This window comes from Oryza glaberrima, chromosome 4 (genome assembly GCF_000147395.1).
Source record: "Oryza glaberrima chromosome 4, OglaRS2, whole genome shotgun sequence".
NCBI classification, from domain to species: Eukaryota; Viridiplantae; Streptophyta; class Magnoliopsida; order Poales; family Poaceae; genus Oryza; species Oryza glaberrima.
The window spans coordinates 19,884,812-19,909,995 of record NC_068329.1 but is presented as its reverse complement, the minus strand read 5'-3'; the positions used below and the strand labels follow the sequence as shown (position 1 = coordinate 19,909,995).

Genomic DNA, 25,184 nt, shown 5'->3' with positions numbered 1-25,184 from the left:
GGGCTTACGAGAAGGCCCCCACAAATCAGCATGTACATAATCAAGTATACCTTTGGTGCGATGAACTGAGGTATTGAATTTGACCCTCTTGTGCTTACCAAAAACACAGTGCTCACAGAACTTCATGTTACCCTGAGTGCAGCCATCCAGCAGGTTCCTCTTCATCAATTCTGCCATACCAAGTTCACTCATATGTCCAAGACGCATATGCCACAGGTTAGTCTTACTAGGTTCATCTTTAGAAACAGCAGCGGTAACAGAACCATGTAATGTACTTCCTCTAAGGACATATAAGTTTGCAGAATTCATATCACCAATCATATAAACGAGAGAACCTTTCGATACCTTTACAACTCCACCTGAACCGGAGTATTTGTATTCTTCTGCATCAAGTGTGCTGAGAGAGATGAGATTTCTCGCCATCCCTGGTATGTGTCTCACATCTTTCAGCGTGCGTGTCATGCCATCATGTGTCTTAATCTGAACAGAGCCAATGCCCATGATCTCACGTGGGTTATCATCTCCCATGCGCACAACATCTCTATTCTGCACAGACTTGTAAGAACTAAACCAATCTCTGTTAATGCAGATATGAAACGAACATGCAGTATCAAGTATCCATTCATCATGACTAGCAACACAACCAGCAAAAACGACAAGACAATCTCCTAAATCAGAGTTATCAGCACTGGTAACAACAGAGGCCTTACCATCAGATTTCCTTTTCTCCTATTCTGCAGCTTCCAACATTCTTCAATGAAGTGATTTTTCTTTTTGCAATACTTATAGAACTTTTTACCTCTAGACTTAGAACGGCCTCTACTCTGACTCTTGTCACGATCATTGCTGTCGTTGTAGGTTCTCTGCTCAGATCTGCCTCTGACCTGCAATGCTTCGCCCTTAGAGGACGACGCATCAGACTGAACCATACCTTTCATCTTCTCCCTGTTTTGGAGCGCCTCATAAACTTCCGCTAGGGTTAGTTCATCACGGCTTAAAAGTATGGTGTCACGAAAATTTGCATATGAACTAGGCAGTGAGCATAACAGTAAAAGACCTAAATATTCATCATCAAACTGTACCTCCATCGACACTAGGTCAGCAACGATCTCCTTGAAGACCGATATGTGGTTCAACATAGAACCACTCTCCTACAACTTGTGCGAGAACAACTTCATCTTGATATGCATCTTACTGGTTAGATCTTTAGACATGCAGATCGATTCTAGTTTGAGCCAAAGTTCTGCAGCAGTCTTTTCCTGCAACACTTCTTGCAAAATATCATTAGATAGATGAAGTTGGATCAGCGACAGAGCCTTACGATCTTTCCGCTTCTCCTCAGCGGTCCACTCAGTCGTTTTCTTCTTCCCTTAGCTCTCCAGCGCCTCATCAAGATCCGAAGTTTGCGCCAGAACAGCCCGCATTTTGACTTGCCACAGCGAGAATCTCGTCTTGTAGTCTAGCAGCGGTAGATCATACTTCATCGACACCATCGCGAAACCCTAATGTGAGAACAAGCTCTGATACCACTCGTTAGGAAACGATAAGCGAACAAACGATAAAGAACAATAGATCAATCACAGAAGACACGAGATTTAACGTGGAAAACCCTCCCAAAACAGGAGAGAAAAAACCACAGGCGCCAGCCAGCAAAATATCTTCACTATATCTGGGGTGAGGTTACATCGTCGTACGACGGCTTATAAGAGGTATATATATGGTAGAACCCTAAAAGGGATGACGATCCGTACCGCGGGGGCTCCGCCCCCCACCCCCGGGCGTCCCCAGGTGCACGGCCCAATGGGCCAGCTTCAGCCTTCGCTCCGCTACGACAGAAGCTGGCCTTTATTAAGTGCAAATGAACTTGGATCACAAGTAAACAAAGGGCCGAACACTTTTGATCTGATTGTTTGAAGTTTGCATTCTATGTCTGGCAGCATCTGCTGTAGTTGGGGGGCGTCAAGTGCACACGGTGAAACTGACCAGTTGCGCATCATTGTTCAGATCAGAGCCAAGCTCTGCAAATATCTGACGATACTGCAACAGTTCATTTGGAGAGTGATAATGCTTCTCAGTTTTAAGTGGGAAATGAATTGTTTTGGCAAAATATTACCATGAAATTCTTATTCTTACATTCCAATTGGCCTTAACCTTAACTGCCGTTTCCGGCAAATGTATTTTTTTACAACAGTTTTGCGGTAATTTCACGTAAAGAAATCGAGTCCAACATGAAAGAAGAACGCAACTGAACTGGAGTACTTGTCAAATCGCTCAGGATTTTACTGCGGGGCGGTCTCACACCATCGACCCGTTCCCACAAATCACAAGCAGCGTCGTGGGCAGGATATAGTCCACGTGGCGTCCACCTGCGCGGCAAAATCCGATGGCGCGCGCTCCCCATTGGCCGGCGCCATATCCACCCTAGCTCCCCGGGGATTTCCCCATCCTGTGGCTGCCCCGCGCCGCGACGCCACGATTAAATATCAACTCGCCTGCCGTGACCGTCCTGCTCGCTTCCGATCACACCGTCTGCCACCGGAAGAGAGAGCCCCCCCTACGACGACGACGACCATGGCGCTCGCCTCCACCTCCGCCACCGCGTCCGCGGCCGTGCTCAAGACGCCCTTCCTCGGGGCGAAGCGCGCGCTCGCCAATGCCGTCGGCGTCGCCGGCGCCAAGCCCGCGCCGCGCCGCGCGCTCGTCGTGTCCGCCAAGAAGTCGTGGATCCCGGCCTTCAAGAGCGACGCCGAGTTCATCAACCCGCCGTGGCTCGATGGCTCGTAAGTTCTTCTTCCCTTTTCCTCTTCCTCCTCCTCGCGCCGCTGCATTCTGTCTGTCTGGCTGGCTGACAACCCGAGCGCGTCTCGTGTTTTGGAACGGGCAGGCTCCCCGGTGACTTCGGCTTCGACCCGCTGGGGCTGGGCAAGGACCCGGCGTTCCTCAAGTGGTACAGGGAGGCGGAGCTGATCCATGGGCGGTGGGCGATGGCGGCGGTGCTGGGGATCTTCGTCGGGCAGGCGTGGAGCGGCGTGCCGTGGTTCGAGGCCGGCGCGCAGCCGGAGGCCATCGCGCCCTTCTCCTTCGGCTCCCTCCTCGGGACGCAGCTGCTGCTCATGGGCTGGGTGGAGTCCAAGCGGTGGGTCGACTTCTTCAACCCGGACTCGCAGGCGGTGGAGTGGGCCACGCCGTGGTCGCGCACCGCCGAGAACTTCTCCAACGCCACCGGCGAGCAGGGCTACCCCGGCGGCAAGTTCTTCGACCCGCTCGGCCTCGGCGGCGAGACCAGGGACGGCGTCTACATCCCGGACACCGACAAGCTCGACCGGCTCAAGCTCGCCGAGATCAAGCACGCCCGCCTCGCCATGCTCGCCATGCTCATCTTCTACTTCGAGGCCGGCCAGGGCAAGACGCCGCTCGGCGCCCTCGGCCTATGAGCAATCAACCCCGCTCTCGCTCGCCATGGATCTGACACACAGAGTTGGGTTTCGCTTGCATGCGCGCTTCGTGTTTGATCGCTAGCTGTTGCATCGATCGGGCGCGTGCATGGGCTCGGATCGAACGATTGGAGGTCGGAGGAGCAGTAGCAAAATGTATCTTGTTGTGTTCGTGGCCGCATTTGGGTTGGGTGGTGTGCGTGAACCAAATGGGGGAATTAATCAAGGAGTTCTTTTTTTATTTTTCTTCCCAGTGTATGTACCATATGTAATATATATAATTAAGGCTGCAGGATGAGCAAGGATATTTCATTGATCTCATGGTGTTCGTGCCATTCTTTGTCATGTGCACTCTGTTTGGCCGCTTGCCTGCATGGCGGAATTGCATCAGCTGAAGGCCGCATTGCTACGAAATATCTCATCCGCTCTTCGAGGTTCGAAATGACCATAGTATTTTGTTTCTTCCATTGCACCGAAGGAAGAAAACGTGCTATAGTAGCTCTGGCAAAGATAAGTAGGAGCATATGGTAAGAACTGAAGAATACTCTCTCTGCAAACTGAAGAACTCCCAGAGTGCTTTGCCACTCTTTCTTCAATGCCAACATTTGCCTTGAAGCAGATACAACATCGATACTGGCATTTGGTCCTAACATGAGCTGATTTCAAGTACAGGAGCAGATCACATGTCCAATCTCACCATACCAATACCTGCCGGTACCAAATTCCACTCTGCAAATTAGTGCAAACTAGATACCTCTGCTCTGCTTGGAGCTGTCATTTTTTCAATCCAAAATGGAAGAAAACGCAATTAACTAATTAAACAGGCATAAATAATTAACAAAACTTCACGCCTATCTATATCAGATTATCCGGCACTAATCCGAGCTCGACCCCCAGTGCCAGATGGGACTGTCCGGGAAGTCGCTCATGTCCACCACTTGCGCGACACCGAGGAGACCCTCCAGCATGTCGTCGTCGTCGACATGCACGGTCTCCGGAGCGACGCTCCCATCCCCGCAGGCTCCGGCCGCCACGTCCTTCCCCTGCTCGCCGCCGCCGCCGTCGGTGTCGGTCCCCTGCAGGCAGCTGTAGTAGAGCTTCATCACCTCGTCGATGGAGCTGCGGTCCACCTCCGGGACGACGTCGATGTCCGCCGGCAGAGAGAGCTGCATCTCCTCGCCGCCGCCGCCGCCGACCTCGCGCTTGCGCTTGTCGGCGTGCGACTCGCGCGGCGTCGGCCCCTCGTTGGGTTCGTCGTCGTCGTCGTCGAGCGGCGTGATGTGGAGGGAGCTCAGCGCGTGGCGGCTGAGCGCCTCCTCCTGGGTGATGACGCGGGACCAGGTATCGGCGTCCCTGGCGCTCATCTTGTGCTGAAGCCGCTTGGACTGCCACACGAGCTTGCGAATCTGGTCGAACCGCGGGCTCAGGTGCTTGATGACGGCGCTGAGCAGGGAGATCTTCCACGCCTTCTTGAGGTCGTGCGGCTTCCGGTACGGTGGCGGGCCCTGGCTGGCCTGCGCCTCGCCCTGCAGGCCCCACCACGCCTCGCCGCCGGTCGGCCACCACGGCGGCGGCAGGCCGCGGTCGAGCGGGAAGCTCCGCTGCGGTGGCTCGCAGTGCTGGATCAGTGCCGACAGCAGCGACCCCAGCGTGCTGTCCTGGATGTCGAGCAGCCCGTGCAGGAACGACGCCGCCGCCGCCGCCGCCGCCGCGGGGCTCCGCGGGCTCCCCCGGCCGCCTCGGCCCGACAGCGCCGTCGGCCCCGCCCGGTCGAACGCGACGTCGTCCTTCCACCACCCGCGGAGGCTGTCGGAGGAGCCGGACACCGGCACGCCCGACTCGTCCACGATGCCGTACACGAACCCGCGGGCGTTGCAGGCCTCCATCATCTTGAGCATGTGGCGGAGCACGCCGTCCTGCGCCCGGAGCATCGCCTTCCGCCGGTACCGCGCCTCGGGCGGCTCCTCCGCCGCCGCCGCCGCCTCCTCCTCCCCCCTCACGACCCGGTGGTCCTGCGCCGCCAGGGCGCCTTCGTGGCCCGACCGACCCTCGAGCTTCATGAGCAGCATCTGGTCCTTCCACATCCGCTTCTTGAGGTCGGCGATCTCGATGGACTCGGACCCGGACTCGGAGTCACTAAAGAACTCCTCCTCCTGCTCCGGCGCCGCCTCGGCAGCAGCAGCGGCGTCAGCAGCCTTGGCTTTGCCTTTGTCGTCCATGGCGGCGGTTGGCCGTGGCAGCGGCTCGAGAGCAGGAGGTTTCTGTTTCTGTCGATAGGCGAGGCTTTCCATGAGAGGAGAACTTGCTGTGTGAAGCCGAACTCGTGGAAAAGGTGGCACGGAAGGGTGGCGGGAAAGGCTGCGTGCTTACTATACGTGCAGTCGTGCAGACGTGCCGGGCGGATCGAAGGATGTGGAAGAAGCTAGTAGAAGGCTTTAAGTAGCCTTTAGGTGGATTTGCTGTGGCACGCAGCGCCTTGCAGCCCGAAGGGACGTGTAGGGAGTAGGGAGGGCAGTCGGGCACGACGGGCACGGGTAGTAACTACCCATGCATGTGCCCGCGAGGTAATTTATGTCCGCGGGCATACCCGTTGCCCGCGGGCGCCATGTGCTCGCGGGTATGCCCGTTTACCCGTCCAAGATCAATTCAACTATAATTCCCACAAGCAAAGACAATGTCACAATTTAAATAATTTAAAGAAATGGTACAATAGTACCAAGTTCAATACAAGCATTACAAGTTCATTACAAGCCGGAGTATTTGTATGCTTGCTGCTGCTTGCTGGAGTTGCCATTAGTTCAAATCACTAGCAATCAAATCAAAAATAATAGATCAAAATCAGGAGAGACTAGATCGAAAAAAATAGATACCTAGATCTAGAGGAGAGAAGGGGAATAGAAGGGGAAAAGAAGGGGAATACCTTGCGGAGAACCGGAGGCGGCGGCGACCGGAGACGGCGGCGACCGGGGGGAGGGGGGGACCTCCACGGCTCGGCGCAGTGGAGGCAGGAAGCAGTAGCGACGGCGGCCGCAAACGGAGGGGGCCTGGATGGAGGACGACCGGGCGGAGGGGTGCTCAGCGCAGAGGTGAAGCCCCTCCCGGAGGCAAAGCCCCTCCCGTCCCCTCCTGCGGCCGTGAGGCAAAGCCCCTCCCGTCCTCTCCCGTCCCCTCACAGCGACGACTGCCCGGCGGCCGGCGGCGGGAATGGGGGCGCTGGCGGCGGGAGTGGGGGCGCCGGCGGAGACCGAGGCGGCTGGGAGTAGGAGTCGAGGCTAGGAGGCGGCTGGGACTTGTTAGGAAACGATAGGCGAACAAACGATAAAGAACAATAGATCAATCACAAAAGACACGAGATTTAACGTGGAAAACCCTCCCAAAATAGGAGAGAAAAAACCACGGGCGCCAGCCAGCAAAATATCTTCACTATATCTGAGGTGAGGTTACATCTCTGCACGGCGGCTTACAAGAGGTATATATATAGTGGAACCCTAAAAGGGATGATGATCCGCTACGGCAGAAGCTGGCCTTTATTAAGTGCAAATGAATTTGGATCACAATTCAACAAAACTCCACCTTGAGACAAATTCCTTCTTGTAACATGAATCAATCCTTCACCCTGAACACAACAAAGACAAAAAACACTTTCGGCGCCAAATAGCCTCTCGGGCTAAACCACTATACCAACTAAGCTTGAGCAAAGCTCAAACTTAGCAACAGGAACAGGCTTTGTCATCATATCAGCAGGATTATCATGAGTACTTATCTTGCATACCTTTAGCTTACCTTGTGCGACTACATCGCGAACATAATGGTACTTGATATCAATGTGCTTTGTCCTCTCATGAAACATCTGATCTTTGGTGAGGCATATAGCACTTTGACTGTCACAAAACAAGTTAATGCAAGAATCAACTCCACAAAGCTCAGCAAACAATCCTTTCAGCCAAACTGATTCTTTACATGCTTCAGCAATAGCCATGTATTCTGCTTCAGTGGTAGACTGGGCAACAACAGGCTGCAACGTTGCCTTCCAACTCACAGCACAACTACCAATGGTAAACACATAACCTGTGAGTGACCTTCTCTTATCCAAATCTGCAGCAAAATCAGAATCCACATATCCAACAAGCCCCTTATCAGTCCTGCCAAACTTCAAGCAAGCATCAGTTGTGCCTCTGAGGTACCTGAAAATCCACTGAACAGCTTTCCAGTGTTCTTTACCAGGATTAGCCATGTATCTACTAACCAAACTCATAGCATGAGATAAATCTGGCCGGGAGCAAACCATGGCATACATCAAAGAACCAACAGCACTAGAATATGGAACTCTAGACATGTATTCTACATCCTCATCAGTACTAGCACATTGTAAAGCTGATAATTTAAAATGAGGTGCAATAGGAGTGCTAACAGGCTTTGCATCATGCATGTTAAAACGCTGAAGAACCTTCTTAATGTAGCTTTGCTGACTAAGAAATAACAAACCAGAATTTCTGTCTCTAGTTATTTCCATACCTAGAATTTTCTTAGCAGCACCAAGATCCTTCATATCAAACTCACTACTCAACTGTTTCTTCAATGTAGTGATTTGTTCCTTGCTCTTGGCAGCAATCAGCATATCATCAACATATAACAGCAAGTATATAGGTGATCCATTAACAAATTTAATATACACACAGCTATTAAATTCAGACCTCTTAAAGCCATGTGACAACATAAATGAATCAAACCTTTTATACCATTGACGAGGAGACTGTTTCAAACCATACAAAGATCTTTTCAACTTGCAAACATAATCCTCCTTACCAGGTACTATGAACCCTTCTGGCTGGTCCATGTATATCTCCTCCTCAAGCTCTCCATGTAAAAATGCTGTCTTCACATCTAACTGCTCAAGCTCAAGATCATGCATAGCAACAATACTGAAGAATGTGCGAATTGAACTATGCTTTACAACTGGAGAGAACACATCATTATAATCAACACCAGCAATTTGACTGAAACCTTTTGCTACTAACCTTACCTTAAACCTCGGAGGCTCGCTAGGAGATAAACCCTCCTTTCTCTTGAAGATCCATTTACAACGAACAGGCTTCTTCTGTTTTGGCAAGTGCACAAGCTCCCATGTGCCATTCTTCTCAAGAGATTGCATCTCCTCCTGCATAGCTGAGATCCACTTCTCACGGTCTCCAGAAACAACAGCTTCAGTGTATGTGGCTGGCTCAAAAGTATTCTCCACCTGTTCAGCATAACTAAAAGCATAATAAACCATATCACATTCCTCAATAAGACGGACTGGAGCTCCACAACTCCTCTTTGTTCTGCGATGTGCAATGGGTTCATCTTGTGGCTGCAAGATAGGAGGTGAGTGCTGAACAGTATCATTAACATCATTACCAACAATTTCAGTTTCCTGATCATCCACGTGCTCCACCTGCACGCTAACATATTGCTGCTCCTCATCTGAACCACCTGGTATGACATCTGTGGGCAAGCTGTCATTAAACATAACAGATTCATTGAAAACAACACTCCTGCTCATGAAGGTCTTGTTAGTTTCAGGATTCCATAACTTATATCCTTTTACTCCTGAACCATAACCTAGAAAGAGACACTTAATAGCTCTAGGCTCTAATTTTCCATTATCAACATGAGCATAAGCAGTACATCCAAAAACTCTCAACTGTGAATAATCAGCAGGCATACCAGACCATACCTCAATGGGAGTTTTCTTATTAAGTGGGATAGAAGGCGACCTGTTGATCAAGTAGCAGGCGGTGTTAGCAGCCTCTGCCCAAAAACGCTTGTTCATGCGAGCGTTGGACAGCATGCAACGAGCCTTGGAGATGATGGTTCTGTTCATGCGCTCAGCTACACCATTCTGCTGTGGAGTGTACGGGATGGTGTGATGCCTAACGATGCCTTCCTTCCTGCAGTAATCATCAAAAGCATCCGAACAAAATTCACCACCATTGTCAGTGCGAAGTACTTTTACCTCCTTTTCAGTTTGCCTTTCTATCATAACTTTCCACTCCTTAAAAGCAGCAAATGTATCATCTTTATGTTTCAGGAAATAGGGCCACACTTTTCTAGAGTAATCATCAATAATGGTAAGCATATAACGAGCACCACCAAGAGAGGGCTTACGAGAAGGCCCCCACAAATCAGCATGTACATAATCAAGTATACCTTTGGTGCGATGAACTGAGGTATTGAATTTTACCCTCTTGTGCTTACCAAAAACACAGTGCTCACAGAACTTCATGTTACCCTGAGTGCAGCCATCCAGCAGGTTCCTCTTCATCAATTCTGCCATACCAAGTTCACTCATATGTCCAAGACGCATGTGCCACAGGTTAGTCTTACTAGGTTCGTCTTTAGTAACAGCAGCAGCGGTAACAGAACCATGTAATGTACTTCCTCTAAGGACATATAAGTTTGCAGAATTCATATCACCAATCATGTAAACAAGAGAACCTTTCGATACCTTTATAACTCCACCTGAACCGGAGTATTTGTATCCTTCTGCATCAAGTGTGCTGAGAGAGATGAGATTTCTCGCCATCCCTGGTATGTGTCTCACATCTTTCAGCGTGCGTGTCATGCCATCATGAGTCTTGATCTGAACGGAGCCAATGCCCACGATCTCACGTGGGTTATCATCTCCCATGCGCACAACATCTCCATTCTGCACAGACTTGTAAGAACTAAACCAATCTCTGTTAATGCAGATATGAAACGAACATGCAGTATCAAGTATCCATTCATCATGACTAGCAACACAACCAGCAAAAACAACAAGACAATCTCCTGAACCAGAGTTTTCAGCACTGGTAACAACAGAGGCCTTACCATCAGATTTCCTTTTCTCCTTATTCTGCAGCTTCCAACATTTTTCAATGAAGTGATTTTTCCTTTTGCAATACTTACAGAACTTTTTACCTCTGGATTTAGAACGGCCTCTACTCTGACTCTTGTCACGATCATTGCTGTCGTTGTAGGTTCTCTGCTCAGATCTGCCTCTGACCTGCAATGCTTCGCCCTTAGAGGACGACGCATCAGACTGAACCATACCTTTCATCTTCTCCCTATTTTGGAGCGCCTCATAAACTTCCGCTAGGGTTAGTTCATTACGGCTTAAAAGTATGGTGTCACGAAAATTTGCATATGAACTAGGCAGTGAGCATAACAGTAAAAGACCTAAATCTTCATCATCAAAATGTACCTCCATCGACACTAGGTCAGCAACGATCTCCTTGAAGACCGATATGTGGTTCAACACAGAACCACTCTCCTGCAACTTGTGCGAGAACAACTTCATCTTGATATGCATCTTACTGGTTAGATCTTTAGACATGCAGATCGATTCCAGTTTGAGCCAAAGTTCTGCAGCAGTCTTTTCCTGCAACACTTCTTGCAAAATATCATTAGATAGATGAAGTTGGATTAGCGACAGAGCCTTACGATCTTTCCGCTTCTCCTCAGCGGTCCACTCAGTCGTTTTCTTCTTCCCGAAGCTTTCCAGCGCCTCATCAAGATCCGAAGTTTGCGCCAGAACAGCCCGCATCTTGACTTGCCACAGCGAGAATCTCGTCTTGTAGTCTAGCAGCGGTAGATCATACTTCATCGACACCATCGCGAAACCCTAATCTGGGAACCAGCTCTGATACCACTTGTTAGGAAACGATAGGCGAACAAACGATAAAGAACAATAGATCAGTCACAAAAGACACGAGATTTAACGTGGAAAACCCTCCCAAAATAGGAGAGAAACCGGAGTGGGAGTGGGAGGAGGCCGGAGGGAGAGAAACCCTAAAGATTTTAGACGGTGGTTTTTATACTAAGTTGACTGAGGGCCCACATGTCAGTTGGTTTCGCGGGTAAACGGGCGACTACCCATGCCCGTGCCCGTGTGCCCGTTGGGTACATGTTTTGACCAAAAAAATAACCATGGGTACTAAATGGAGAACAAACCCAGCTCTATTAGGGTTTTTACCCGCGGGTAAACGGGTAAATGGGCAAAACTGCCATCCCTAGTAGGGAGTAGGGACGGGAGCACTGACCACTGACGCCGTGTTTAGTTCCAAAATAATTCTTCAAACTTTCAACTTTTTCATCACATTGTTGATAGAAAACACGAGGCCTTGGAGATCTGCTTAACTCCAGTGCAGGTCCAAAACTCGCCTTTGGGTGTGTAAGCATGCCAGTTGATTTGATCCTGCAATCAACAAGAAATAACAACAAAGAAACCGCGATTAATCCTATAAACGATAGTCGATCGGTTAGGTGCCGATGACATATCATTTATTTTTGAGCCGATGTCATATTTGCATCGATCGGCAATCGTGAATAAATAAGAAGGAACTAAATCTACTCGATCGGCTGTAGATATTAACAATATATACTCCCTATATCGATATATACTTAAATCAAGTGATTGGGATAGATCGGACGCCATGCTGAGACACTATAAATCACTTAGATCGAAATATATATTAATAATGGAACTATATACGTTTATAGCATAGCCGATCAGATAGATCTAGCATGTATCGGCTAATACTCCGATACTACTCTATATTAAGATACTAAAACAAATAAAATATATCAAACAGAAGCCTAATATACTTAAATGCAACAGGATCTTAACATAAAGGGCGGATTCAACATGTCAATCAAGCATATGAAATAAAAGTAGTTAAATCAGGTAAGATCGGCTGAAACCCCGATACTACCCCAATCGACAACCAGAAGGCAGGCTAGAGATTGATATTCTAAGCACAACTTAATATATCAAACTCAACTGATGCAGCATTAAGTATGAAAAGAAAAACAATATCTAGACAATCAAGCTGCTGGAAGTTTCATAGAGTGGTAGATATCCTATATAATCTAAATCAACGTCAATATCTAACCTAATCGGCTGCCCTCTACTAACAGATGTTAGCCGATTGCGAGTTAGATAACAATATTGCTAGAGATTATGTAAGATATATGATAACTCGACGAATTACATAAACGAGATTAGAGTGTCATAAAGATGGAAGCACTAATCCCGAGAACGCAAACCGCCATAACAAGTTTTACCTCTTGTTGAAGATCGAAACTGATGCAGCTCAACCCGAAAGAAAGAACGCGTCGAAATAAAACTAAAGCAAAAAGGTGACGATGCGCCGAGATTGTATTGAACGTGAGTGTTAGTTTTTTTACATAGGGCTCGGGGTCTATTTATACCCGAGGATTACAAGATATGTGTCCATACCGGACACAACTATTATCTCTAACAAACCCTAAGATACCATAAATCTTTACGGCAGACTCTTGCCCAAACATATCTCTAAGGAAATTACATAGAGTATCCTAATTAATAGATACAATTGCCTTCTCAGGACTCTATCCTTGCGTGGCAATCACCATGAAGCACATTAACTCAACCCGATGACGTACACCGAGTCGTATTACCGGAATCGGCTGTATCGGTTAGCCCTGTCCGACTCGAACTCTGCCGATCCTCACTGTAGCCGATTTGGATGCAGCCGATTCTTACTCTGTTTCCGCCACGATCCTCATCTTGGATTCCACTTCGATCTAATCTTCTTCTCCGATGCTGATACTACCAAATTTGGTCGTTAACACACATCAAAACTTTTTTACACACATAAATTTTTAATTTTTCTGTTACATCATTTCAATTTTAACTAAACTTCTAATTTTGATGTGAACTAAACACAGCATGAGACATTTAGGGTGGCGGTGGACCGGTTGTGTACGGTAGCACCGCACATGTGGGTGGGCACGTGCATAGGCTGTTCCCTTGTAGGAGAAGAATACACACGCGGGCCACGCGGCTAAGCAGCCTATTTTTTCTGCTTTGTGCTTTCTTATGCGACAGCGCGGACACGATAATTTTTCTGCTCTCTAGAAGAAGGTTGAGGGTAATGACGAGCCCTGCACTTATCTTTCAATTATTATTTTTTTAGTATTTGTTTCGGATGTTACTAGGCTGTTCGGCAGACCGGCTTCAGTGCACTGCGGCTGCGCACACTGAGTGTGGTACTGTTCACGCTGGCTGTGACGCTGCAGTAGCCCTGGCAGTCAAATAGGTCCACTAGTAATATTCTTCATGCAATTTTCACTCTTTCTGTTGTTTCGAAAAGAACTATATTTATATCCTCGCGGAAAAATATATTGATAAATGAACACCCTAACCGTATACTCTCCCCAAAATAAGTTTTCAAGTTGCGCAGGGCTGCACCTGCTTTGCCAGTTCAGCCTAAGTCCTCTATACGTATATACATTTGTATATATTTTATATACATATAAATTTGTTATCATATATATAAAATATGTACATACGTATATATATGCATAAAATTCTTTTATTTTAGATAGAAAGTAACTTTGTATATACAGTTTATACGTGCATGTATAAAATATTTGCATATAAATTATACATATACCTATACAATTTTATATATGTGTAAATTTATACGTATATGCATACTTTTAATGTATATAAAAGTTTATATATACGTATATAAACTTTGTGCATATACATATACCAGCGGTTTTATCGAATACGGGATACTACTGCAGAAATAAAAGGGCTGGATCGCGGAAGGGATCCGCCGGGCCTCGCATGGCCGTTCGCGTGTTTCTGACGGAGAAGACTCCGCGTCGGACGTTCGATATTCCACCAAATATCGGATGCCGCGCATCATCACACCACCTGCGTATGCAGCATGCAAAAAAAAATCAGTTAGTCAAATGTTCCAGTTAACTAACAAGTGAAACATAAGTTATTTAGTGTGAAACAAAAAAAATTAGCAACTGAAACATTTAAAAAGTTTATGAAACATGACGAAGATACACGTTGAAACATATCGCTATCACATATGAAACAACCAATGTTAATGGATTGAAACATATGTTTTTTCTTTCATCAAAATATAATCATGTGATATCTTGTTGTAAAGATTTAATTACAAAGAATACAACGGTGTGATCGGATCGTAGATTGGATAATTAGTTTAGGAGAAAAAATATTTTGAAACTTGTTAAACTGCATGCATGCATGTATGGATGAGGTGGAGAGAGAGAGAGTAGTGCAGTTAGTTTTGGAAATTTTGTGAAACATATTGAAGACACACATTGAAACATATCGCTATTACGTATGAAACAAATAGTGTTAACAGATTGAAACATATGACTATTTTTATTAGAATATAATCATGTGACATTTTGTTGTAAATATTTAATTACAACGAATACAATGGTGTGATCGAATTGTAGACTGGATAAGTAATTTAGGAGAAAAATTATTTTGTATATTGTTAAATGAATGCATGCAAGCATGGAGTGGAGAGAGGAGAGAGAGAGAGAGTAGCAACAGGTATATAGTAGCAAGTCACTGGCAAAGGTGACATGCAGCGCATGTGCTGATGTGCGGTCACGAGTGTTAAAGAAGGCAGTCAAGAGCCGTCCAATTTTTATGTTTGGATCGGACGACCGATTAGAAGTACTTTTAAATTTATACGTATATGCATATTTTTAATGTATATAAAAGTTTATATATATGTATATAAACTTTATGCATATACACCAGCGGTTTTATCGAATAGGGATACTACTGCAGAAATAAAAGGGCGGGCCGGATCGCGGAAGGGATCCGCCGGGCCTCGTACGGTAGTTCGCGTGTTTCTGACGTACAGGACCACGATGCGGGGGGAGGTGTGGGCGGCTCGTGGACTCGAGCGTTTTACCTGGATGCATGGACGCCATTTGTGACGGCGCCACACTGCCATGCTGTATCATCCTGTGCTGCTGACGTCCGCACGTACGCAATTACGTACTACTACCACTACCACATGAGTATGTGTATGTCCTCCCATTTCTTGTGAGTTACACGACAAGCCAGTCTACTACTCTCTTCATTTTATAATATAAATCATTTTAGCATTTTCTATATTTATATTGATGTTAATGGATGTAGACATATATATTCATCTAAATTCATTACCATCAATATAAATGTGGAAAATACTATAATAACTTATATTGTGAAACGGAGGAAGTAGCGACGTTGCATTTGACGCGTTTGAGACGAAGATCCCGATCTGTTGCACTGAATTCCACAGACGCGGACAATTCCCGATCAGCATGCTTCTGATGGTCATCTCCGTGCTGTAGTGAAGATTCTCGTTCAGCCATCAACTCCGGCCCGGCACGCCGTTACCGCCGCAGACTTTTCAACAGAACCATGCTTGGGCCTATCTAGGACTCCTGGGCCGTAGCGTCGAGCCCACGGGCCACGGCCCAATCTAGGCATAAAAGAGGCCGTCGATAGGTCCCATTTGTCCACTTGTTCTGGAATCTTGGAAGCAGGTTTCAGAATTGCCCCTTTCAGAACTTCAGAAGCAATCAAACAAAATATTTTCATTGTTCTGACTTCTGAAGAAACAACAGCAAACTCCAGACTCCAGAGCACCCATGGTTCACATATATATATTGTATACTCTAGTACAAGTATACACAACTACAGGCCTGTTGGACACTGATGTGTAAACAGCCGTGAGGTCTCGATGCCGCATGTACATTTCATCTACAGATTATGCCGACACAAAAACGATACATGGAAATCAATAAGCCAGTCATGGTGATAACTACTACTAGTACTAGTACCACATTGAAGGTGTGAATGGAGTGATGCTGACACGTTACCAACTGGAGTGAGCACCGGATCGTCCGACCGATCCAACGCTGGTTTCATTTTTATTACCCTCTTAAAATCGTATTATTATTTTAACATATCCTCCCCTCGATGTAAAAAAAGGATAAATCACTGCAATGCACGACAGCACGAGCAGTAGACCACATACGCGTAAGGTACATAATTACACGGGAATCCAAAGAGAATCTACGATTTATTTACAGCACAGTGACCCTCGGCTCGTCGGCGTCGTCGTCGTCGGCGGCGGCGTCCTTGGCCTTGTTGCAGTTGTCGACGACGGCGTAGAGGCGGTAGGGCGATGCGTCGGTGGCGAGCCACTGCTCGACGGTGAAGAGCTGCTGCGCGCAGCCGAGGTGGGGACCCGTGACGGTGGCCTCGAGGTAGTTGCAGTACCAGCCGTGGTGCGGGCCGGTGCCGTCGGAGGTGAGGTTCATCCGGCACGGCGCCTGCCTCATGCAGGGGCCGCGGCCGCTGAAGATGTCGAGGTTGCCGCGCTCGTAGTAGTCGTGGCCGTCGCCCATGAGGCCGCCCCACCGCTCCAGGTCGCGGATCCGCACCCCGGAGCCGTCGGCGCCCAGCAGCGTCACGCCGATCACCGAGTCCGTCCCGCCCTTCCAGATCGTCCCCGTCCGCACGTATATCGTGTACACGCACTTGTTCTCCGGGTCCGACGACGCCTCCGCCACCGTGATCCCCTCAGCCGCCGCCGCCGCGTCGTCGTCCGTGGCCGCCAACGCCTGTACAACATGCATGACATACGGCGCCCTATGACGATGAGAAGGGGGGTTTCGCGTACCTATATGTTGTTAGGGAGCGGACGGGACTTACCGCGACGACGGCGAAGGAGACGATGAGAAGGCAGGAGAGCTTCGCCATGGCCGAGCTTGCTCGCTCCAACCTCCCAAGTCTCGAAGGCCCTTTCCCGCCGCGGTCAATGGGAAAGTGGTGGTGGAGATCGGGAGGAGGATTTTGCGAACGAGGTAAGAGTAGTACCATAAGGCCATAAGGGGAACCGGGTGGGGCCCACCTGACAGTGACACTAGCTAGGAGGAGCATCCAGGTGGCATATCCTTCTGGATATATACAGAGAAAAAAAATTTCTTATCCAACCAAACGGTGCAAGGAAATCAATTCTGCCGCGTTCACGTGTAACACGCACTCGAGCCAAAATTTACTGTACCTTTTCTTTTTTTTTTTTTTACAAACAACCGAAGGAAATAGGCCACGACCTCCACCGATCGGCCCTGTATCTTGGGAAGCAGAGAAAATATTTCATCTCTAGGAAAACAGGAGCACGACCTCCACCGATCGGCCCTGATCCTGTTGATTACAACGAGTTTCAATGCTTTATACTTCTTCTGTCTTATAAAACCCCAATCTAGTATTAGATATGATATATCTAGTACTATGAATATGTATGTATATTTGTACAAATTTATAATATTAGAATGTATCATATTAGATTATATACTTGTTTTTTAATAGAACGGAGGGATCATATAATTATCATTTGGCGAGGGCGAAGACAGTGACACTAAGCAGGTGTCAGACGAGAAATCGTTGGCCAAATAGCAGTACATAAGCTGATAAGCAGTCAAGAATTCAAGACTAGTGGCAGGACAAGGCCTCCCAAGCGTGTTCAATTGTTGATATTTTTCAGAACGACATCACCGTGTGTGTCATGCGTTGTGCTACTGGCTCCACCTATGTTCCTTTTGCATCTTTGTTTAGGCCTCGTTTAGTTCCAAAAAAAAAAAGCCTTTCCTCCATCGCATCGAATGTTCGGACACATGCATGAAGTACTAAATGTGAAAAAAAATATATATTACACAGTTTGCGTGTAAATTGCGAGACGAATCTTTTAAGTCTAATTACGCCATAATTTGATAATATGATGCTACAGTAAACATTTGCTAATGACAGATTAATTAGGCTTGATAAATTCGTCTCGCAGTTTCCTGGCGGAATCTGTAATTTATTTTATTATTAGAGTACATTTAATACTTTAAATATGTGTCCGTATATCCGTTGTGATAACTAAACCTAAAAATTTTCCCCGACTAAACAAGGCCTTAGTCTGCCGATTGGCAAATGAAGTTAGCTACTCCACACTACATGATTGAGTAAATACGAAATGTGGAACAGTCAGGCATTCAAGCTCAACCGGCTTGGATATACAGTAACAGCAACATATTCTGAAGTTTGTTTTAACAGTATTGACTTTTCCCTTGATCCCATCTGCTTATGAAAAGAGCATTTATTCATGCCACAAATGGCACAATGCCACGTTGTCATCTTCTCCTGTAAGAGCATCCCAGCAGCGCATCCATATTTCATCCTCCAAATACCCATATAGATAGTCATCTAAAAAAGATTCCTCATTCATATCCATTCCCACTCCAGCAAATCATCCATATTACATCATTCATATCCCACCCTCCTATATTTTAATAATATCTTCTAACTAACCTTACTTTTACTTTTGTATTTTTAAGGGACATATTTTGAACTACTAAATTTTAACGGTATTATTTATCGCGATAATATTTCGAAATGAGTATATTTTAACGGATATATTTTTAATGGATAGTTTTTTACTTGATACATTTGAATTGAGTGAAGCTTTTTTATATATATATATTCGTAGCAACATCCAAAAAAAATGAACACAACAAAAATAAACATTTGTATATTTCCCTTTCTCTACTCGAATTAAATTTGAAAATATACTTTGTTTTTTCATATTTTACATTTATATACGTGTCTGAGATTAATTTGCAAAAATATACCTAATCCGCGGAACGGTTGTGCGGGAGAGAGGACAAACCGCAGACTGGGGATGCGGGAGCGGAACCCGAGCCAGCCGCGCAGAACCGGGATGCGCGACCGAGCCGGTCCCGCACGGCTGGATTGCGCGACCGAGTCGGTACCGTAGTTCCGATGCGCGGAGCAATGGCGCCCTCGGCTACGCGGCGGTACCGCAGAACAGCAGCGCGGGACCGCGCCGGCTCCGTGGTTGGCTGTGTTATTCCCCCAATTTGTCCAACTCATCTCCATATTTTTCCGCGCACGCTTTTCAAAGTGCTAAACGGTGTATTTTTTGTAAAAAGTTTCTATATGAAAGTTGCTTAAAAAAAACATATTGATCCATTTTTGAAAAAAAATCAACTAATAATTAATTAATCACGTGCTAATGGAGTGCTCCGTTTTCCGTGCGGGAGATGTGTTCGCTGTTTGGGGGGAACGACGCACGCGAGAGAGCCGGTCCCGCGCATCTGGCGTGCGGGAGAGAGAGCGGTCCCGCGCATCCATTATGCGGGAGCGCGCTAGCTCCAGGGATCGCCCACAAAACCACGTTGTCGCTAACCCATCCTGCGGGACCGGTGTGGTACCGCATCCCCGGCCCGCCGGTCCCGCATCTGGTTCCGCGGGACCGGCTTGGGTTTCGCTCCCGCATCCCTATTCCGCGGGTCGTCCTCGCTCCCGCATATACGTTCTGCGGATTGGGTATATCTTTACAAATTAATCTCATGCATGTATATAATCACAAAATATGAAAAAAAAGAAGTATATTTTCAATTTTTTTCCTCTCTACTCAGGCTGCACAGTAATGAACATACTACGACTACTCTTTCTGCAGAGGCAGCAAGCGAGGGGCGGCAGCGGGCGTGCGGTGGAGGGGCAGCGGCCGGGCGGGCGAGGGGCGGCGGCCGGGCGGACGGGCGAGGGGTGGTGTCAGGCGTGCGGCCGGACGAGCGAAGGGCAGTGGGCGTGCGGCAGAGGGCGGCGGCGGCCGGGCAGGCAAGGGGCGGCGGCGGGTGTGTGGCCGAGCGTCGGCGCGCGGCCGGGCCGACGGGCGAGGGGCGGCGGCGGACGACGGACGAGGGCGCTGATGGGCGGGGAGGAGGCAGACAGGGGGAGGAGAAGCTCGAGGGCGCTGCTGCGGGTGTCCGACGGCGGGAGCGCCCAAGTGGATCAGGCGACGGCAGGAGGACAACCTGGGCGCGGGTGGCCGACGGCGGGAGCTCATGCTATGGCGAAACCTCCAGATCTGGTACGTCTATTCCTCCCCACCTTCACTGCTCTATGGCTCCACCAGCCGGTGTACCACGGCGTCGCCTGCTTGTTCCGGAAGAGGGCGGGAGCTCGCGACGGATGCGGTGGTTGGGATATGGCGTGAGAAGAGAGAAACGTCATTCTCTCTCCAATATGGAGCACACCCTATTTTTAGGATGGAGTATGGGATGGAGTAGCTGCTGTCATGCTCTAAGGCCATTCATAATACGCTGATGTGCCATTCAGCCCGGAGAGGCCAGCTCGGAGATTCTACTCCACGACTGTGTTTTTCATTGCTCCATGAGGAACGCGGAACCAATTATTGCTACAGGTACCTCGCCAGGATTTGCATGTTTGGACCCACCACTTTCATGCCCGCGCCACAGGGAAGGGAGAGGGAGGACTAGAGGAGAGGGCGAGGAGGAGAACGGGAAGAAAGCATCCGACTGAAGGAGGCCGCATCGACCGCCACCGAAGAGCTCAACAGGGACGGTAGCCTCCCGCTCCGTGCCGCCGCCAGGGAGCTCGTCGACCCTCCCTCCAGTTTGCACCGCCAATCTCCATCTTCACGCTCGATCCGCCCATGGCCCACCAATGGCGGCGAGATGCAGGGATCGGTAGGCAAAATTAGAGAAGAGAAGGGAGAGCCGCAGCCCTCGACGGTGCTCGCCTCGACAGCGGCGCTTCATCCCTTGTCAGCATGAGCCACCGACGGATCCACCGGATTGAAGACCGACGCGGGGGGGGGGGGGGGGGGGGGGGGGGGAGGGGGGCGTGGGGCGAAGCTCGCGGCGGTGTAGGCCTGAGCCGCTGTGGGGACCTCGCCAGCCTCAATCCGTGCTCGCCACTGAGGCCCTCCTCGATCCACGCCGCCAGAAGCTCGAGGTGGGAAATGCCGCCGTCGCTAAGCTCGATATCCACCCGTTTCCTTGTCCTGTCGTTCGAGCTTGACGGGAAAGGCGACGACGGGACCGGAGAAGAGAGAGGCTGGTGCGGCGAGAGGAGAGGGGCGACGGAGAGGGAGATGAAGACATGAGGGAGGAGAGGGAGGCGACGGAGAGCGAGAGGAGCTTGAGGTCGAGGCCGCGCCACCGAGGTCGATCCGGAGCCGGCGGGGGAGGCGACGGAGAGGGAGAGGACCCTCCCGAGATTAGCAGCTCGGCGCCACCACCGTTCCGCCGCCACGCCACCTTCGTCCACGGCTTCCATCCCTCGCCGACCTCGCACGTCGCCCGCTGCCGTGCCACCGACTCCGCTGAACTCGCCGACCTCACCCGTCCCTCGCTCCCACTCCGCTGACCCCGCCGCTGCTTCGGGGGAGGAGAGAAGGGGTGGATCTGGCGAGCACCGACGCCTTCCTTCGCCTGCTGACTCAGTCTGCTAGTGGGGAATGGATTAGAGGAGAGAGAGAGAGGGAGTTAAAAAGCAAAAAAGATAGTACTATTGGGACCCATTATAGATAACTTGCACTAGAGCACGTAGCTTACTAGCTTATATGGTTCTTCGTCTAGTTCGTCTAGTTGGTATATGAGGTCCGATAAAAACCCAGGACGCACTGCTAATGCCCTAAGAAACCAAACTTTACATGTTGCCAATATTGGCTTATTGCTGCATCAACGCTCAAATCTCGCACTGCTCGCCATACACCGACGACCAGCTCGGACCACCTCAAGAAAAATGACAGGTGCAACAGCATCACAATTCACAAACGCACCCAAGCAACACAAGGTCAAGAACACCCACCCGCGCGCTGCTCAGGCGCACGCTCAGCGCTCCTCCTCGCCGCCGGGGCGGCTCTTGGCGCAGACGCTCCGCTCGGCGTAGAGCTGGTAAGGCGGCGCGTCGGTGGCGAGCCACTGCTCGACGCCGAACGCCGCCTTGGCGCACCCGGCGTGGGGGCCCGTGGCGGTGACCTCCACGGACTTGCAGTACCACCCGTGGTGCGCGCCGGCGCCGTCGGAGGTCAGGTTCATCCGGCACGGCGGGGACGGCAGGCACGGCGCGCGTCCGCTGAACACGTAGACGTTGCCGCGCTCGTAGTAGTCGTGCCCGGCGCCCATGAGCCCGCCCCACCGCTCCAGATCCCCGACGGCGAAGTCGCTGCCGTCCGCCGCCGCGAGCTCCACGCCGATCGCCGCGTCCGTGCCGGCCTTCCAGATCCACCCGGTCTCCACGTACAGCGTGTACACGCACTCGCTCTTGTCGTTGTCCCCGCCGGCGACCAGCTGGCCACGGAGCGGCAGCGCCGCCACGCCGTCCGGCGATCTCGATCCGGCGGCCTGCGTTCGCGTATGCAAAAACATGGTCAGATCAACTCATAGGTCAAGCAGCGAGACGACCAGAAAAGAAAATGCACGTACCAAGACCGCCATGGAAACGAGCAAGGCGAAGCACAAGAACTTGTCAGCAGCCATTGTCAAAGGCTTGAAGAACTCCCTCTATTTGGACTTTTTGGATTGGATGCACGCTGTTGTGAGCTAAGGCCGTGTTTAGATACAAAGTTTTTCTTCAAACTTCCAATTTTTCTATCACATCAAAACTTTCCTACGCACATAAACTTCTAACTTTTTCGTCACATCGTTCCAATTTCAACCAAACTCCCAATTTTGACGTGAACTAAACACAGTCTAAGCTGAAGAGGTTTAAACACAGTCTAAGCTGAAGAGGTTGATATATAGGCAGTGCCAGATCTAACAGTGACTTGTTAGATTTCCTTATAGAGAGAACAGTTCGTGCAGGTATATGCCATTCTATATTGAATGCATCTTCCAACATTTTTTATGCTTGGATTAGGTAACAACAAGTTGAACGAAGCAATTAGTAATGTGAGATGAGAAAGATTATTCCAGAACAGATCACAAGCAGGTGACAGTCATGTGATGCACAAGGAGAGAGTATGGGAAGTAAAGTCAAACAAACAAGTACATGATGAACATTTTTTAGATGGATTTAGGACTTGACGAGTAGTCTAAAAACCTGATAAATCAGGTACGTTTATTCAAGCAAAACATAAAACATTTTCTTTTTGCCACATACTGCATAATTAGTGCGCACATTACCAGCAGCCCTGGCTTATTATCACAACTCAACACTTTGACAGAACAAAACACGTAAACTAGAGGACGTGCTCAGTGCTCAGCTCTCCAGCTCGGCGGCGGCGGCGGCCGTGCTGATCTTGCCGCAGACGCTCCGCTCGGCGTAGAGCTGGTACGGCGGCGCGTCGGTGGCGAGCCACTGCTGGACGTCGAACGCCGCCCTGCTGCACCTGGCGTGGGGACCGGCGACGGTGACCTCGACGGACTTGCAGAACCAGCCGTGGTGCTCGCCGGCGCCGTTGGAGGTGAGCTTCATGCGGCAGACGGGGGCACCCAGGCATGGCCCGCGGCCGCTGAAGATGTCGACGTTGCTCCGCTCGAAGTAGTCGTGGCCGGCCGCCATGAGGCCGCCCCACGCCTGCAGGTTCCTGATGAGGATGCCGTTGCCGGCCGCCGTGTAGAGCTCCACGCCGATCGCCGCGTCGGTGCCGGCCTTCCAGATCGAGCCCGTCTCCACGTAGAGCGTGTACACGCACTGGTTCGACCCCGTCGAGCCCGGGAGCAGCAGCGCGCCCGTGTCCTCCGGATCCGATGACCTTGCTCCGGCGGCCTGCGCATTCAAGGTTATATATGGTGAAGCTGATCACGAGATGGACTCATAAGCGAGACTCAGAAAATGTAGAACACGTACCAAAGCCGCCATGGAAATGAGTGCCGCAAAGCAGAGGAGCTTATGCGCCATCGTTGAAGGCTTGAAGAAGCAGACTGTCTCGACCTTTATCTGCACTTTTTGTGATGTGATGTGCACCGACGATGATCTACTTCAGCTGGCTAATGAGGCTTCTTATAGACGGAGACAAAACGGATAGGGGAACTGGAAATGCTACCGTATAAGATTAAATGATTAGTATACTGTTTTCTTCAGATGAATGTGTCGTTTTTTATGCTTTGATTAGACAACAAGTTGAATTCAAGAATGAGGGGATACAGGATTCTTCAACGGATCAATCGATGAATCGATCATGTGATGCACAAGGATGATGTATCACGTAGGGGGATTTAAGTCAAACAACGAGCTTACTGTATATTCAACTGCTCTGCTCTAGCTGGCCTGCCAGTAGAGCACAATAGTGCTCAGATATGATCACCATCTATGCATCTTCTGTTTTGGAGGAGTTGAATTTCATTCTATACTCGGCAATGATTTTTTTAAAATTTAATTATTACTCTTTTTCTGTGAATCATGTGTTAGAAAGCTGCATTAATGGCCCAGCTCGGTGTTTTGTGATTCACATTTCAGAACTTTAGGACAGCTTCAAAGTTTACCAACATTATCTAGTAGTATAGAGTAGGACCCAAGACATGTCATTCATATTTGCGAATGGATATAGGCTGTGTTTAGTTCCTGAAAAAAGTTGGAAGATGAGGGAAAGTTGGAAGATTGGAAAAAAAGTTAGAAGTTTATGTGTGTAGGAAAGTTTTGGATGTGATGTGATGTGATGGAAAGTTAAAAGTTGGTGATGAACTAAACACGGCCATAAACGTTAAATCTGAAATAAGTGGCGAACACAACTTTAAAATATAGATGGGATGACATTTAGCAAGGGGCTAGCCCTAGTTCGATGATGGCACATCACATATAAAATCATAGTCACCGGCTCATGGACCCGGCACGGTGACACACCGCACAAACATCAAGCAAGTTAACAATGAAAATTAACCGGCGAACAAACGTCGGAGTTAGGTAGGTGAGGTACTAAGCTAGTCATGAATATGAGACAGTGATGGAGACCTCATGTCAGAAATTAAGGATGAAAATGGTCAAACCAAAAATTATTAATTTAGAAACAATTTACAAAATTTTCCATTTGTAAAAAGGTCCTTTTTACTCTCCTGTTCCGTACTATTTCATCAGATCACTTAACCTCT

At 48.9% G+C, this 25,184-nt stretch overlaps 5 protein-coding genes across 5 annotated transcripts; 1 reads left to right on the top strand and 4 right to left on the bottom strand.

Moving 5' to 3' along the window:
- Positions 1-2,496: 2,496 nt before the first annotated feature.
- Positions 2,497-3,750, top strand: LOC127771696 (chlorophyll a-b binding protein CP24, chloroplastic). Its single transcript, XM_052297621.1, has 2 exons — positions 2,497-2,780; positions 2,885-3,750. Exons 1-2 carry the CDS (start codon positions 2,572-2,574, stop codon positions 3,432-3,434), a joined length of 759 nt encoding a protein of 252 aa, XP_052153581.1. The 5' UTR covers positions 2,497-2,571; the 3' UTR covers positions 3,435-3,750.
- A 135-nt stretch (positions 3,751-3,885) lies between these two features.
- On the bottom strand, positions 3,886-5,819 carry LOC127771695 (ETHYLENE INSENSITIVE 3-like 5 protein). Its single transcript, XM_052297620.1, has one exon. The coding sequence runs from the start codon at positions 5,723-5,725 to the stop codon at positions 4,310-4,312; it is 1,416 nt and encodes a 471-aa protein (XP_052153580.1). The 5' UTR covers positions 5,726-5,819; the 3' UTR covers positions 3,886-4,309.
- Positions 5,820-16,150: 10,331 nt separating this feature from the next.
- LOC127769681 (PLAT domain-containing protein 3-like) lies at positions 16,151-17,145 on the bottom strand. The gene is made up of 2 exons (XM_052295297.1): positions 16,993-17,145; positions 16,151-16,901 (listed from the first exon to the last, which is right to left on the bottom strand). The coding sequence occupies exons 1-2, from the start codon at positions 17,038-17,040 to the stop codon at positions 16,362-16,364; spliced, it is 588 nt and encodes a 195-aa protein (XP_052151257.1). The 5' UTR covers positions 17,041-17,145; the 3' UTR covers positions 16,151-16,361.
- A 4,526-nt stretch (positions 17,146-21,671) lies between these two features.
- On the bottom strand, positions 21,672-22,846 carry LOC127771565 (PLAT domain-containing protein 3-like). Its single transcript, XM_052297489.1, has 2 exons — positions 22,581-22,846; positions 21,672-22,499 (listed from the first exon to the last, which is right to left on the bottom strand). Exons 1-2 carry the CDS (start codon positions 22,632-22,634, stop codon positions 21,987-21,989), a joined length of 567 nt encoding a protein of 188 aa, XP_052153449.1. The 5' UTR covers positions 22,635-22,846; the 3' UTR covers positions 21,672-21,986.
- Positions 22,847-23,154: 308 nt separating this feature from the next.
- Positions 23,155-24,096, bottom strand: LOC127771580 (PLAT domain-containing protein 3-like). The gene is made up of 2 exons (XM_052297506.1): positions 23,947-24,096; positions 23,155-23,865 (listed from the first exon to the last, which is right to left on the bottom strand). Exons 1-2 carry the CDS (start codon positions 23,995-23,997, stop codon positions 23,356-23,358), a joined length of 561 nt encoding a protein of 186 aa, XP_052153466.1. The 5' UTR covers positions 23,998-24,096; the 3' UTR covers positions 23,155-23,355.
- Between the last annotated feature and the right edge of the window lie 1,088 nt (positions 24,097-25,184).